The sequence below is a fragment of the Conger conger genome, chromosome 11 (genome assembly GCF_963514075.1).
Source record: "Conger conger chromosome 11, fConCon1.1, whole genome shotgun sequence".
In the NCBI taxonomy this organism is placed as follows: Eukaryota; Metazoa; Chordata; class Actinopteri; order Anguilliformes; family Congridae; genus Conger; species Conger conger.
The window spans coordinates 5,297,520-5,314,696 of NC_083770.1; the positions used below are offsets into that span (position 1 = coordinate 5,297,520).

Sequence of the window (17,177 nt, forward strand, 5' to 3'; positions counted from 1 at the left end):
ATACAACTTTGGTTGTTTTGTACTAATACATGCATCTAGTCTCTAGCTGTTAATCAGCTGCTTGCATGCTCATAAACTGCACGGTTTGAGATTGAACATCAAAATAGTAAACATCTTATGTCTTGTATGATACAGCAGCATGAATTACCATACATATAAAAAATACAGTAGAATAGTAATGCAAATTAAAGAGAATGGGTATACTATTGTTTAAATACTTATTTAAAAATACTCCTTGTACAATTTTAAAAAAATCATTGATATACCTTAAAATTAAAATTCCATTTGAAACGAGCATATGCAATCAATATGTTAATTCTATCCCAGAATAGGGGCGACATTGGCTCAGTCAGTAAAGAGGGTTGCCAGTTCGATCCCGTCCTGGGTGTGTCAAAGTGTCCCTGACAAGCTGGTTGGTGCCTTGCATGGCAGCCAATGCTGGTGTTTGTATGAATGGGAGAACGAGAAGCATCAATTTCAGTGAGCACTTTATTAGGTATATTTTTTAGACTTCTACTGCTGTAGCCTATCCACTTAGAGTTATGATGCGTTGTGAGTTCAGAGATGCTCTTCTCCATACCACTGTTGTAATGTGTGGTTAGGTTTGTTGAATTAATTATGCCATTGATCTTAAATAGTGCCCCTGCCCCTGGCAGCAAAATGTCCCCAAAACATCAATGGCCCTCCTCCGTATTTGGCAGGTATGAGGTGCGTTTGCTTGTATTAATTTTTCTTTTGCCACCAAACATGTTGATGCAGTGGATGGTTAAAAATTCAATTTTGGTCCATCTGACCAAATACTCTCCTCCAGTCATTATTCCAATGACTTTTGGCAAATGGCAGATTCGTTTTGTTTATTATGCTCCGTAAGGGCTGTCTTTCTGCATTCCTTCCTAAGAGTTTGTCGGCATGGAGGTGGCATCTTATGGTTCTTTTTGAGACTTTGTGACCCCAAGATGCACTCAATCGCTGCAATTCTAGAACTGTGATCCTCACCATCTGTGGGGACAATGTGCACTTATCCTCTTCCTGGCAAGATTGATACCATTTTATACACTCACCAAGCACTTTAATAGGTATTTATCAGACTTATTTTTTAGACTTCTACTATAGCCTATCCACTTAGTTATGATGTGTTGTGTGTTCAGAGATACTCTTCTGCATACCACTGTATGTGTGGTTATTTGCTTTACTGTCACCTTCCTGTCAGCTTTGACCAGTTTCCTCTGATGTCTTTCATTAACAAGATGTTTCTGTCTGCAGAACTGCTGCTCACTGGATTTTATTTTAGTTTTTTGCACCTTTCATCATGCAAGACTAGTGTGTGTGAAAATCCGAGGAGATCAGCAGTTTCTGAGATACTGAAGCCACACTGTCTGCCACCAACAATCATTTCATGGTCAGTCGCTCAGATCACATTTTTCCCCATTCTGATGGTTGATATGAACATTAACTGAAACTCCTGACCCGTATCTACATGATTATATGCATTGTACTGCTGCCACACAATTGGCTGATTAAATAATCACATTAATAAGTAGGTGTAATAAAGTAAAAATGTTCCTAATAAAGTGCTCAGTGATTGTAGATTAGAAAAAGCAATGCAGAATGCTCATTTTTGGTGATATTGTCCCTCAAAAAATGTGATCTAATTGTTGACCGTGGACACTATGCTGTATATTAATACTACACTGACATATTAATACTGTAGTTTAGATCCTTCACATTCTTGGGTTTGTGCTTATCAACTGACCTCTTCAGTTCAGCCCACCGGTTTTCTATTGGATTGAGGTCTGCCACTGCAGAACATAGATTTTGTTGTCACTGAACCATTTCTGTGTGGATTTTGAGGCAAGTTTTGGGTCATTGGAATGTCCACCTACAGCCAAGTCTCAGCCTTGTGGTAGAGGTAACTAGATTGTCAGCCAAAATTGCCTGATACTTATATTGCCTATTACATCCTATTACATTACATTATAAATTGATTTCAACCAGCGTCTCTGGACATGGTTATTAAATCAACACCTGCACATCATGGACCCACCACCAAATTTCCATGTTTATTAAGTGAATCTCCTTTTATGCAGCTCTGTATAAAAACATTTATAAACGGCAGAACCGAACCAACTTTATACACAAGGGGAGGTCTGTTGACTGTTGAAAACAAGCTGAACTGTTGAAAACTGAACCTGTCACTTCTGAAATTGTAATCATGTTGACAATAAATCATTACTGCTCCCCTTTGATGCAACGTCTCTTCACACTGTCAACTTAAACTGTGCTGCTTACAGACTGTCCACTAGAGGTCTCTAACACAGAATTTAGCTATTTCAGAATTTCAATAATTAAAATCTACTGAATGGCAGGCCTATTAGCAGTATGGTAAAATTAAATAAAAACTTGATAGAAACTGATTGTTTCTATCAAGTATGTCTGTTCTTTTATTCAGATGTCATGAGCAAACATGCAGTGTTACTCACAAAGGTTACTTTTTTGCAGCTAATTAATTATACAGCTGGATTTATATCTGTTTGCAAACGATTCAGTTTACAAGTACCTTGTTTAATTGTGGGTGCCTAACCTCAGGTATAAACCTGCAAAGCTGAACACTCAGTCCTCCACCCCAGCTTTCTGTAAGGCGGTGCCTTGCTGTTCATCACGTGTTTGTAAGCTAGCACCTGACCAATTTCAAATGCTATTTTACCACAAAATAGTGTCATCATTTACACCTGTCCTGCTCCATTGACACTTTGAAACTGTGATATTGTTTTGAATATTTAATTTTGCTTATGCTTAAAATACGTTTTAGAATTTGATTAGCAAGTATTCATACAATAATACAATTGCTTTCATTAATTATGAAAAATGTGCTCATAATAAATATGAGTCCTCAAGACTTCCAAATCCATGGCAGTGCAAAATAAACTAAAGGCAGAAAGGCTAAACTCCTTACTAAAACAGCCATGTCTCTTTATTCCTCGGATTAATTAGCATGTATTTATGGGCATATAATTACATTACTGCACACCTACTCCAGGAAATTTTTGACATTACCTTCAAATAACACATTTACTCCAGCCAGGGAAAACCCAAATCTGCCATAATTATTATGACGGTGTTTTCCCTACACAGTAGAAAAACTCTAGACATTTAAATGGATATTAGTATTAGTAATAGAAGTTAATATTTATGTTGGTTCTTGTGCCATTGTGCATGAATGACAATTAAAAAATATATTGTATAAACTTAAACTCTTAAATATACTGAATATATTAATCAATTTTGTGAATAGTAGAAGTTCTGAATGACATTTTTTGAATGCATATATCATACAGTATTCATATAAATATTCATTTTATTTACATTCTTGTCAAAAAGTTTTTCTAGTTGTTTTCTTGAGGTGGCATGAGAAATTTGCAAAAGTAGTACACAAGCTATAAAACCAATGTTCTGAATATGTTTCAGTTCCAAACCAAATAATTGAGGAAATAAAAAGATCACAGCAGGTAGAAAAGGAGACCAAGTCCAGACTAATCTGCAAAGTCTGCAAAGTAAGAGGAGCATTCAAACCAGGAACCATGAATGGCAATAAAAAAAAAAAGAATAATAAAAAATAAATAGTTTTAAGAAGAGTCAGAATAAGTGGGGTGCTTACAGAAATGCATTCAGGAGAAACTTTGTTTTGTAAAATACTACTGTAGCAATGGGCAAAGAGAACCTTTCAAAATTTGTTTTAAAAAAGTGACTGGAAATTTAAATGACTGGAATGGCTGCAAACTACATTGAATGGCATTATTATTGTATGTATTAAGCATCAGCAAAATTTGAGAAATCCTCTATTCCGATGTGGGGATTGATCGATTTATGACTCTGAGTCTGAGCTATTGGGTGTTAGTCCTTGATGACATCAAGAATTCCCTGACCTAATGGCCAATAATTGTTTGAGTCTCATTCATTGAGTTTCATGAGATTTCTATTTAGAGATTTTTCTAAAGAGAGATTTGTAGCATGAGCTCCATGGCAGGATAGTGGTGCAATGGATCACAGTGTTGCCTCACAACAACACTGTCCAGGCTTCAAATGCGGCAGGGACCTGTTTGTCTGGAGTTTGCATCTTGCTTTTATCTCAGCCCTTAATCCCTCTCCTGACGTAATCCCTCTCCCAGTCTCCCTCCATCTTGAGGAGGGAGGTGGGGTGGTGAAGCAGTCCAGACCACGCCCATAAAGTCTTGTCATATTTTATGTCTGACTTGAAATGTGTGTTATTATAGTTATTTACATTACTTTGAATAGATATTTAGTGGGTGTCTAGTGGATACATCTCTATGTGATAGCTTATGGTTTAAAACATTTCCAGCCACTTTACAGTCACTTTAAAAGTGCACTATGAGGGATTTATTTCCTCGCTGTACCCCTGTATTCTCAGCCTATACCCCCATGGTGATTCTGGCTGCTGCAGACTGCCGTGTGATAGCAATGAGCTGGTCTAACATGATTCATATTACATCTTCTTTGGTAGCTGCTTTCCACGCAAGCTAGCTATTTAAGAGTTACCCATGTATTTAGCTAAACGTCGTTAGTGGTGAGACTCACCACTGCCGCTAACACCAGTGGATTTCAGTCTGCTGAAGCCTGCCTGGGAGGTGTAACTGCATGGTACCAATATATCTGCCCCACAACAGTATAGTATAGTCATCAAAAGCAGTTTATGCTTTAAAGATCTTTATACCTGTGGGGAATGGAGGCTTGCAATCATGGTAATTTCATAGCCACAAACAAACACATACCCTAAGCTTAAGCTTTGTCTTCAATTTCCTTTATAGAACCCCACATCTTAATTTTGGCTTGCGATGTAAATACCATGACCACTGAAGGCTATAAAATGCACAAACAATATTTGTGTAGGAATGACAACAAAAGTGTTTAAATATTGTAGCACTGAAAGACAGTTTGGATTTATTGGTAGAGAAATGGTTTAGCCAAAAAAGTTATTGCACATCATGTGTCTATAGGGAAGGTCAGGTGCTTGGAAAGACACAGTGTTTCATTTGAAGTTGATCTCAATGAGAATGCTTGACAGAACACCGACTCTCAAAACCTTATTTCCTGGGCGTGAAGCTTAGCTCAGGGGAATGAAGGGTTTGAGGTGAGTTGCTCAAAAGGAATTGTGTACAGCGAAATGTGTGGGTGTTGAGTACTCATTTCAAGTGACTTTTCTCGAAAACTCCTGTGTTTATTATACAGCTCTGAAACCTTTTTAAAGGAATCCCATAGCTGTGGTTAACACTTGAATATTTTGCCTGAGCAAACAATGATGAAGGCCATGCATTTTGCAGACCTAAACATTTAAGATGTGTAGATGTATGGTGTATGGTGTATGGTGTTGTACGCGGCTTGCAAACTAGTTTCCCATTCCTTTCAAAGCTGAAAAAGTTCAGCTTTTTTTGTTTGGGTTCGGCTGCACCAGTATCAGTTTGGTTGCATGAAATTTGGTTTGTTTCGGCATTGCAACAACGTACAACAGGCTGGTTGCGCATGTGTACAGAAAGTAGCTGCAGAATGGCTCAAGTGCTAACTGCATATCCTGCATGCATGTTGGCTATTTCAGAGTAACTATACAGAGGCAGCATTTTTAAACACTCACAAGGCACTTTATTAGGAACACTATAATAATACTATAATAATCCTGGATAGGGCCTCCCTTTGCTCTCAAAACAGCCTCAATTCTTTGTGGCATGGATTCCACAAGATGTTAAAAACATTCCCTCTTTCTTCCGTTCTACCACATCCCAAAGGTGTTCTATTGGATTCAGATCCGGTGACGACTTTTGCTTGATGACATGGTGCATTATCATGCTGGAAGTAGCCATTAGAAGATGAAGGGACACACATGGTCAGCAACAATACTCAAATAGGCTGTGGCATTCAAGCAACGATTGATTGGTATTAACGGGCCCAAAGCGTGCCAAGAAAACATTCCCCACACCATTACACCACCACCAGCCTGGACTGTTGACACAAGACCGGATGGCTCCATGGATTCATGCTGTTGGTGCCAAATTCTGACCCAACCATCTGTATGCCTCAACAGGAATTGAGATTCATCAAACCGTATGACTATGTTTTTCCAGTCTTCAGCTGTCTAGTTTTGGTGAGCCTGTGCCCACTGCAGCCTCAGGTTTCTGTTCTTCTGCTAGCAGTGACCTGTCACCACTGCCAGCCTTCAGCCTGCCACCATAACCAGCCTTCAGCCTGCCACCATAACCAGCCTCCAGCCTGCCACCATAACCAGCCTTCAGCCTGCCACCATAACCAGCCTCCAGCCTGCCACCATAACCAGCCTCCAGCCTGCCACCATAACCAGCCTCCAGCCTGCCACCATAACCAGCCTCCAGCCTGCCGAATGGTTCTAATGTCATCCTCAGATCATATCAAGACAGGTCTGTGAAATTGTCCCGATTGCTCACTTCACGGTATGTTTGGATGTAGTGTAACAATTCAAGGACAAAACAAATGATAACAAGCCAAAGCTGCATTGCTTTAACACATTTAACCAATTCAGAGCTCCAGACAAATAATTTGAAGTGATGGCACTGGCTCCACTAACTATTCCAACTGCTCCAATCACAAAATGTAGTACCGCAACATTTTGATGCGGCATCACTCATTTAAGTTGTAGATACAGTGCAGTCCATAAGTAACTGTTAAATAGCAAACAGTAACTATGTGGTTAAAGTGCAGAAAGTCAAACAAGGATGAATACAGATAAATAGGCCAAAAATAAATAAAACCACAATGAGAAAATAACATAGTAGTAGCCTATAATCATTTAAGGCCCTAATCATTTAAGGTTTCAAGGCCCTAGTGTTGGCATTTCAGGCTGCTAAGGGGACTGCCCAACCTTACATACAATCCCTGATCACTCCCTACTCCCCAGCTAGACCACTCCGGTCTGCCAGCTCTGGTCGCCTTACGGTTCCCTCTCTACGTGCACCTGGCGGTCGAGCTGTACGTTCACGCCTGTTTTCCGTTCTGGTTCCTCAGTGGTGGAATGACTTGCCTACCACTGTCAGAACAGCAGAATCCCTCCCCCTATTTCGATGCAGACTCAAAACCCTACCTTAGTCCTCCCTCCTGATTGCCCCTGCCCCTCCTTTCTGATATCCCTATCCTTGTCTAACCACCCCCCCCCCCCCCCCCCCCAAAAAAAAAATGCACTTATGATGACAACTATGTTTAGAACAGCATTTCATGTGTATTTTGCACATATTTTGCACATGATGCTTTGACTTATGGTAGAACCTATGCACATGTAAATCGCTTTGGATTAAAAGCATCTGCCAAATGACTAAAATGTAAATGTAAATGTAAATGTAAAATGTAAATGTGTAATAGCTTCTTTCTGTTTTTCAGTTGATTAGTTTAATGTGTATTCAAGAAAAGCAAGCCATTAATAAGATGTAATACAATGACGTTTTGATGTCATGCTCTTGTATGTTTCCTGTGAAACTTTCATGGGGTTAAAAGGTATAAGCTTGACTGAACTGCATTTGAGTGTGTAGATAGAGTGGCTTCTCAAGCCACTGAAATACAGTGCAGTCCGTAAATATTTGGACAGTGACACATTTTCTTTTCACTCTGTACGCCAGCAAACAAACAAATAAAATAAAAATAAAATAATCACTATGTGGTTAAAGTGCAGCTTTAATTTGAGGGTTTCACATACTGTAGGCTCTGCTGCCTCATTTACTGTTACTGGGTTGCCTATTCTGCATGCCAAAGTGAGGTTTAGAAATTCGCATAATTTCATCGCAAAGTGTAGTGAATACTGAAGACTGAGGGGAATCCCCCCAAAAGTCATTTAATTTGCAGGGGAAGGAATGATGAAAGAGCAAATCATTTATAAACTTTTCTATTGTGACTGTGTGACATTTAATAGAAATGGTTGCACAATGCTGGCTATCTCATGTCACCTTAAATTAAGACTGCAGCTAAAGACACATTATTCTCATATATATAATTTTGTACCTAAAAAGGTTTTATTACATAAAATGTGGAGTGCCATTAAATAGAAAAACAGTCCTCACCTCAGATTAGTGTGACTAAACAGGAAGTTGACCTCACAAAGTCACACAAAATGGCAATTGCATTTTTGAGGCAGTGCCTCTTGTTTTGGAGAATTGAACACGGCCCCGTTCTCCACCATCCTGTCAGGTTTCAGAACACAGGACCCAGTAGTGAACTTGTATTTCCACTAAGAGTTTTTATTGGCAGAACAGCACATTAAACAAGCAATTGTCCAACACAGGCAAATGGGAATGTCAGAGATAAGGCAGTTCGTACTCAAAAGTCCAGGCAAAGGTTTGTGACCAGGACAAACTGACACAGGGGGGATAATCCAAATCATAGTCAATAAGGCAGGTGAGAGTTTAACAGGAAGGCAATCAGAACAGGCGGAAAAATACAATGAAAACCGAAAGTCACAAACTGAATGTCCAAGTCCATACACAGCGGGTCAGAATCAGACTAGGGTAATCCAAGAATCAGTGGTCAGGGATCACAAAACTGGTCAGTACACAATTAGAGCAGAGCAGAGTAGGGCAGAGCAGAGAGAGAAGGGCAGAGAGCAGAGCAGAGTAGGGCAGAGCAGAGAGCAGAGCAGAGAGAGAAGGGCAGAGAGAGCAGAGTAGGGCAGAGCAGAGAGGGCAGAGCAGAGTAGGGCAGAGCAGAGAGAGAAGGGCAGAGAGAGCAGAGCAGAGTAGGGCAGAGCAGAGAGAGCAGAGCAGAGTAGGGCAGAGCAGAGAGAGCAGAGCAGAGAGAGAAGGGCAGAGAGAGAAGAGCAGAGCAGAGTAGGGCAGAGAGAGCAGAGCAGAGAGAGAAGGGCAGAGAGAGCAGAGTAGGGCAGAGCAGAGAGAGCAGAGCAGAGAGAGAAGGGCAGAGAGAGCAGAGCAGAGTAGAGCAGAGCAGAGCAAAGAAGAGAAAGCAGAGCGTGAAACAGCAGGAGCACATTACAATCTAGCAAAGGACTAACTAATAAATGAACAGAAAACAGAACTACAGAAAACAGAGGAAAACAAAAGTCAAAATGCTGGGGTCTTCTTGACAGCATCGAAACGCTAAACAATTCACAATAAATTAAAATAAAAACAATGAATAAGGAACCATTAACAAAAACAAGGCAAAAAATTACTGTTCATTTGACACGTGGTTGTATTCAAACAGTCCTATTAAAATGTTAACAATGATGTGGTAATAAATGTATGTCTCTCATACTCTCCATTTTAAACCTTTTAAATGAAAAAGTTAACATTAACATATCAAGGATGCTTATCCAACACCTAAAATGGGATGCATTTTTGTCATATCTTGAATGTTACAATTAGTTTCTTGAAATTGTAGACATAGCTTTCGTTCCTATAAACATTAAATAAACTTGGTAACATGTACCAGTATCAGATCCACACACTTGCGCCTTTATATCAGCTCCACTGCAGCTGGGAGCTTTACAAATGACACAGGTATTATTTAGCTTTAACATTCACCCAACAGTGAAAATCACCAACTGTTAAAATACACATTAAATGAAGCTCCATTGAGTTGTCCAGAAAATCCACTTGCGAGTTGTATAACTTATCAAAACTGTCAGTCTGATCTCTACAAAATATCAACAATAGTTGATAAAAGTGCTTAAAATTATTAGGTCTATTTTCCTGAAGAATTGTAAATGAACTCATTTCTCACAAATCTTCCCTTCACAACTTGAGTGCAGTGTCTCTGAAACTATTCCTCTAAAACGCAAGTCCTCTGCATGCAGTTCTGAATTCACAGAATTATAGATTTAAAATGTTGATCAACCCTCACCAAGATCTGAAAAAAGAAATACATTGTGCTTCTGTTCACCTCAAGTGTATGCCACTGATTCACAAACAAAGGAGATTCTGAACCACCCACTTTGAAAATGATCTAGAAATGCAGACTGCTGCTACAGGAAGCAGGAGTTTATTCTAGCAAATATGTAAATTCATCAATTTATTTTAAATATTCATGAGTGTAAAATCCTTTAGTACTAACTCACAGTTCTGTGCTGAATTAAAAGTATATACAGTAACATCTTCCTCTATCACTATTTTCGTTGTATTCAGTTTTCTCGCAGTAGACATTGTATGTAATATTACAACCTCTATTCTGGAATATTTAATCACAGCCATATTTTTGTCTGTTCACATCTAGAGACTGTTGTGCGTGAAAATCACAGGAGATCAGTAGTTTCTGAGATACTCAATCCACCCGGTCTGGCACCAACAATCATTCCATGGTCAAAGTCACTTATATCACATTTCTTCCCCATTTGGTCTGAAAAACTGCGGAACCTCTTGACCATGACTGCAAGCTTTTATGCATTTAGTTACTACCACATAATTGGCTGATTAAATCTTTGCATTAACAAGCTGGTGTACAGGTCTACCTATTAAAGTGTTCACTGAATGTATATTGAGCATCACCTATACTTATACTAAAGGGTAAACAAATGTATTTACTTATGAAATATTTAACTCAAAAATATAACATTTCTCATTTTATCAAAACAAATCGGTATCACTGTATGTACCAATAGCAGTAGAGTACAGCAATTATTTCAGTGTTGTCCAAAATCATTTGCACGCTGTCATAACATTTTCCTGGATGAGAAGAGCAGGAGTGGGCTTTTATTTTGTTGAGAAAAAGAAGCCATCCTGACAAGATTTGCATTCGATGAATATAAAGTATCCAACGTTTCCTTTAAGTGCAATATGATGGTCCCCAACATAAAGAAAGTGTCATACTTGTATACTCACACATATTTTTATGAACATATACATAGTAAATATTTAGCATAAATAAACTAGTAGATGCCTTAATCTCAGAAAGAACAAACCACTATTAACTGAAAGCTCTTTTATCTTGTGCGTGGTCAACAAATTGATCTTAACAGAATAGAGACAAGGTATAAACGACTAAAATGACTAAAATGGCACACTATCACAGCACTTAAATGCCAGGTGAACCAAAGTAATTTCCCGTAAGCAACTGGATATTACGTATTCACATTAAAGTGCTCATAATTTGTGTCTTTTTTACTGCCTTGAATTAAAGGAGTGTGTATGACAATGAATAGTTGAGTTAAGTACACTTGCAGAAAACAATTCTCCCTTCTCCCTCTTGCTTTTCCCCTGTTCCCAGGTGCATCTTTGTTCAAGCATTTATGTTTCACCTTCAGAGTACAGGGTGGGCTTGTATCTGTAAGCAGTTGTGGAGATTTGGTCTTTTAAAAAAAGCTCCATTCTGTCTGAATGAATATTGAAAGTGTAGGAATTCCTCTTTATTCCTCCAAAAAATCTCTAATCCATCTGCATGGACCATGCAGGGTCATTCACTTCTCTTCAGCTCCACTCAGTACTTCCAATGAAAGATGCTTATAACACATTCTGAGAGCCAGCTGTGTGCTCGCTGATTAATCACAACTATTGTGTGTGTGTGTGAGTGTGTATACAGGCTGAGGCTGAAGGTGACAAATGGTGGCAATCTGGATGGTGCAGGTAGCTTTTTGTACTGCAAGAGCCTTTCCTTGGTACCCTAGGTAATCTAGGAAAAGTTCAAGTCTCACACATTCAAATAATTAATCTGATACATTCTGGTCAGGAAAGGGCACGGCCTCCCCCCAGTCTACTTCAGCCATCTCAGTGCCATTGTTATTTACTTGGTTGCTTCTTTACAGCTCTCACTCAGATGGCAACAGCGAAATACACCCTCAACAGCAAAGTTCAGCGGCTGGTGCCCGCCCCGCTTGTCACCAATGCGGCTGAGCTCACTGCTATCTGGCACCCGTTGGTGGCGTGAGTCAGGACCTTCCGCTTGAGCTGTGCCACCTGCTCTCGCAGAATGCCGGCGGTGGAGGCCAGGTCAACGTTCTGGGTCTTCAGGATCTTCACCTTCTCCTCCAGACGCGAGATCCTCTCCAGCTTCCTCTTGCGGCACTTGGTGGCGGCGATGCGATTCCGCAGCCTCTTCCTCTCTGCCTTAGTGCCCTCCTGGGTGTCCTGGTCGAGGGGGGAAAGGCAGGGCGGGGGGCTGGTGGGGTCACCGAGAGGGTGGGCCACCTCAGGGACCCTCTGGGGCTCATCGGGACCCCGGCTGCGGGGATGCTGGCTGTGGGCCAGCCCTCCTTGCCCCAAGCCAAGAACAGAGGCAGTGTATGACAGCTGGCTCCCTGAATAGGACGATGGGACCGCAACGTTACCAGGGTTGTAGCTGCTCAGATTAGTGTAGGTGGGCATTTCCCCGCTGGGCATGATGCTTCTCTGATATGGCCCTTGGATTGAGGAGGATGGGGAGACAGGTGCCCTGATGAGCAGATTCTGTTGATGAAGGTCAGCCAAGGCTTTCACAAAGCCATCTGCGAAACCCTCCTGTTCATTAGTTACTTGGTTCCTGCATAAGTTGCTGCCTGTGGAGCTGGGCGTCAGGCTGGTCGTCACCAGTCCCTGGTGGGACTGAATGATCAGATGCTCCAAGTCAGGGGAAGCTAGCTTTAGTGGGTTTATGTCTGTGGGAGGCATTAGAGAGGTGTTTGCATTACTGTTAATCCTTGTGTCATTAGGGTTCATGTTGTCACCATTTCTCTGCAAGAGCTTCAGGCTGGAGGAGTCTCCAGGGAAATTCTGAGCTGTCATATTTTTCTTGCTCATCATTATTTTGTGGTTTTGGTACTTGACATGTTGTGGAATTTGTTCAAAGTTCGGAAGATCTGGTGTGTCATCATGATAAAAAGGCATTTCCATCTTACCCGTCATCGACACAGACTTGCAGCATTTGATTTAACACATATCAGGGGTATTGGTATTTCCACAAATATAGTAACTGTAGCCTTTGTATTTTCAAATGAAAAGGGTATTTTAGACCTGTTCAAAAAAATTAAAAGAGAACAATTATCAAAAATGTATAGGAATTACAAGGAGTAAACAACATCAGGAGCATGGCCAAACAAAATATCACCACACAACGCAAGAAGGATTCAAATCCAGGAAACACTCACCACACTAACATAAATACCAACAAACTTTCCACGTTTGTAGTAATGAGGTAGCATCAGTTTACTGAACAATCTATTAGCCTTTCTAACTTACTAGACAAACGTTCACTACCGGAGCTATATAGGCTACGGAAGACGGCAAATCTCGCAACATAACATTATGTGTTTCGATTAGTTACAGGCAGGCTAACAAGCGACTGTTGAATCTATCAGCCCAATACACAAAGTGGTCTATACGCGAAACACGTAAAGCCAAAAACATACATACATACATACATACATATCTAAAAGGCATGCTGAAACAGTTCTGGGCTGCAATAGTGTCGTCATTCAATATTCCATATGCTATGAATGATTCCTTCAACTCGATTTTGTCACGTCTCAGAGCGTTAGACTAGCTAGCATTATCATAAAGGACTTAGAAGTATATCATAATTGTCCACTTTACTTACTGTACGTAAACGATGAATCCGTTTTCGAAAAAGTAAATCCGACCACCGCGGCAGCTGCCTATATTCAGTTATCGCCATTTCTTGAAAATAAATAAATTAAGTTGTCTTATAAAATCCAATGAGTCAACGGACCTGGGTGTATACGATTAGTCACACTGATGACATGAAATTCCGACCATCGTGGGCATGTTATCCACGCAGACGAGGAACCGGGTAATCAAGCCATCCAGCGCACTACTCATATATTGATACGAATAGTGTAGCTATCGGAATCGCAGCCGCTCCAAACGATATGACGTTAAAAGAATAATAATAATAATAATAATAATAATAATAATAATAATAATATAATAATAATAATAATAATAATCCGGTTGGTCAATGTCGTTTTCCAAAACACACGGCTGTACAATACATCTATACCATTTTAGTCACACGAGTCGCCAGCCATAAAGTATGTGGCTACTTCCCGCCCGTCCTTGCTGCTGTCACCTCTGTGAGACTATCTGCTTGTCTGATTACTAAAATCACACGCCCACTTAAGTTCCTCAAACTACCATGCACTGATGTCACACTTTACTGCCTCCTCCGCAATCATTTCAGGTCACAGCGCGCAAATGTCCCCTCCGTTTGCCCGCCAGTTGTTGGGCTATTACTGCGACAGTGTCTGCATGTAGCCTCCAACAAAAAGTTATTTTCATGGGAATCGTATCATGAACTCCAAGACTCAAACAAAACAAAAAGACATTTCTAAAATGCGTCACGCGCACGGTAATATACAATCAGCGCTGGCTATTTCTAAATATTATTCAGTTATTTGGGAGGGCGTAGGCTTAAATGTACCTAACGTGTCATTAGGTTTTAGTAGAAACCAGTTAACGTGTTTATATGAGCATTGGGTAAAGGCTTCGGAAAGTATTCAGTCACATTATCTTTCTGCACACTTAATTGTGTCATTGATAATTGCCATTTTTGCCCATCAATCTACACTCAATAACCCATAATGACTAAATGAAAGCATGTTTTTAGACATTTTTACAAATAATAAAAAATAAATGAATAATTATTCCTAGTGAAAAACTAACGTTAGGTAAGTTATGTTCACAGTTTTGTTGTAATTTTATTGCTTTGCCCTATTCTAAAATCCAGCGAGCACCAGCTCAAAAATGATATATTATTAGCTCAAAGTCACTTAGATCACATTTTTCCCCATTCTGACATTTGGCCTGGAAAACAGCTGAAGCTCTTGACCATGTCTGCTTGCATATATTCCAATTTCCACTGGCAAGTGCCTTTTTGGGTGCCACGCCCCCCTGACCCCCCCCCCCCCCCCTTTTTTTTTTTTTTTTTTAAAGAGGCAATATCTCCAGAACGACAAATAGCTACAATGAAGCAAATATTGTGCGTGTTCACTATTGAATATATAAAAAACATTTTCACAAAGTTTGCACAAATTGGTGGTCACCCCCCACTCGGGTTGATTTTCACAGTGTGAACAAGTTCCAAAGCATAGCTGGTTAACCATGTTGAGTGGGGAGCTGGTCTGAAGCTAGCGAGAGACCCACAGCTAGAGACCCACAGCTAGAGACCCACAGCTAGAGACCCACAGCTAGAGACCCACAGCGAGAGACCCACAGCTAGAGACCCACAGCGAGAGACCCACAGCTAGAGGACTTGCAGCTAGAGTATGTTTTGGATCATGATTAGATCCCTGCTTTCTCCACACTTTGGCCATTCCATCACATTGGTAGAGGTTAATCTTGGTCTCATCAGTCCATAAAACTTTGTTTCAGAATTTTGTGGCACATCTCTGTACTTCTCTGCAAATTGTAATTTTGCCTTCCAATTCTTAGTACTGATTAGTGGTTTGCAGATTGTGGTAGAGTCTCTCTATTGCTTTCTAAGTTTTCTTCTTCAAACGGTTGATTGAGTTACCTTCATCCATCCTTCCCTATGGAGATTGTTTGTGATGTCACTGACCGATGTTTTGGGGTTTTTATTCACAGCTCTCACAATGTTTCTGTCATCAACTACTGTTGCTTTCTCAATATTCCAGCAGGTTCTTCCTTTTTCAGGACATTCCAAGTTGTTGTACAAGCTATCCCCAATGCTCGTGCAATGGCTCTGATCAATTTCCGATCTTTTCTAAGCTTCAAAATTGGCTTGCTTTTCTCCCAAAGACAGCTCTCTGGTCTTCAAGTTGGTTTATATTTTAACAGAAATGCAGTCTTCACAGGCAAAACCCAAGGCTCGGATCTGTCATCTCATGTACATCTTTTGACCTAAAACTCGATTGTCATCAGTGTATAGCAAAAACAAAGGAATTGCCCTTGCTGCTCCAATACCTTTGGAGGGGACTGTAGATCATTATCCATGTTGTTTATTATATGCAGCCTTTTTTCTCAATTTGTATTTAGGAGCCCACTGTACGAATGTATGAGGTTAGGGTTTTTTAAGCTACCATAGAAACCAAACCTATCAAGACACCATGAAATATTTTTTTCATGAAAGATGAGTGAATCATCAACATACGCAAAGTTGAGGATGGTGACACATTTCTGATGCCAACATATGCATAATTATCTTAATTGCATTTTTTGTGAGCTACATCATTGTTGTTGAACACCTGATGTATTTAAAAAGAAAGGTTTCTCACTAGACTTCCACAGACAAAACAATGGACAACAAATAAGTGTTTACTTTGAGATATGACATCTTGAAACTGTGAACTTGTGAACAAAATATCACTTCAGGTCCAATATCTTCGAAATGAAAGGAGATTAATGCTTTTTGACACCAAAAAGCACACTGATTTTTGGACAATGGAGCCAGCATATGAGAGTAAATTTGCAGAGTAATCTCAAGGGTGGCTGCATCATGGGGGGAAAAAAGCATTCAAAAACATGCCTAAATGAATTCACAATAGTGTCTTTTATTTTTCATACCAGTGCTTATTATTTATATTCATAAGGTATTTTCAGTTGTTGAGGCGTGTTTATGATTTGGAGACAGTGTCATTTTGGGGCGTGGGTACATTAATATTTTGAGGTTTTTCAAAAACACTTGAGCATTTTGAATTGAGAAACCATGTATAGTTTCAGGAAAAGCGATTCAACAAGATATAAGCGACAACTCAGTATAACATTAAAGAGCTTTTATTTTGAAATTACACATATGTCACGTGCACAAATGTTTCATCAGATGGTTTCATCTTGATTCTTATGGTAAGAGCGCATTTCGCCTCAAGCCGGTAAGGTTAGTTTCTGTATGTTTACACAATCAGGGAATGGCTTGACGGTCGTCTAAATTACGACGTTAGCTAGGTTTTGATTTCGGATCTTCAACAGTTTCATTTAATTCCATATCTTAGCTTGAGAATCATACAATATTCTACAGGATTCTTCAATATTGTTGCTGTCAGAATCTGCCGCGATGCGTTGCCATGTGCTCTGCCCATCAGGCGGAACTACTGTAGCCACGTTTCTGCGGGAAGTCTATGGGGAAGGCGGTCGCATGTAACTCGTTTACGGAAGTCACTTCGTTGTTTCGAGCATTGCTATACAATTCAGTAACCAAACAGTAACACTTTACCTGAATACGTATGATATAGAGCTGGCTAGATACTTTCAATAGATCAAGAACAGGCCCTGATCTTT

The 17,177-nt window shown here is 40.0% G+C and overlaps 2 protein-coding genes across 3 annotated transcripts in view; one reads left to right on the forward strand and one right to left on the reverse strand.

The window, feature by feature from the left end:
• Positions 1-17,177, forward strand: part of coq2 (coenzyme Q2 4-hydroxybenzoate polyprenyltransferase) — a 31,337-nt gene that overhangs the window by 522 nt on the left and 13,638 nt on the right. The gene's annotated exons all lie outside the window — the stretch shown is intronic.
• LOC133140530 (transcription factor Jun-like) lies at positions 8,244-14,024 on the reverse strand. Of its 2 annotated transcripts, none has more exons than XM_061260538.1 (2): positions 13,945-14,024; positions 8,244-12,938 (listed from the first exon to the last, which is right to left on the reverse strand). In XM_061260538.1, exon 2 carries the CDS (start codon positions 12,828-12,830, stop codon positions 11,802-11,804), a length of 1,029 nt encoding a protein of 342 aa, XP_061116522.1. In that variant the 5' UTR covers positions 12,831-12,938; positions 13,945-14,024; the 3' UTR covers positions 8,244-11,801. The 2 variants fall into 2 exon arrangements, with proteins under 2 accessions (XP_061116522.1, XP_061116521.1); XM_061260537.1 differs by lacking the exon at positions 13,945-14,024 and adding an exon at positions 13,522-13,829.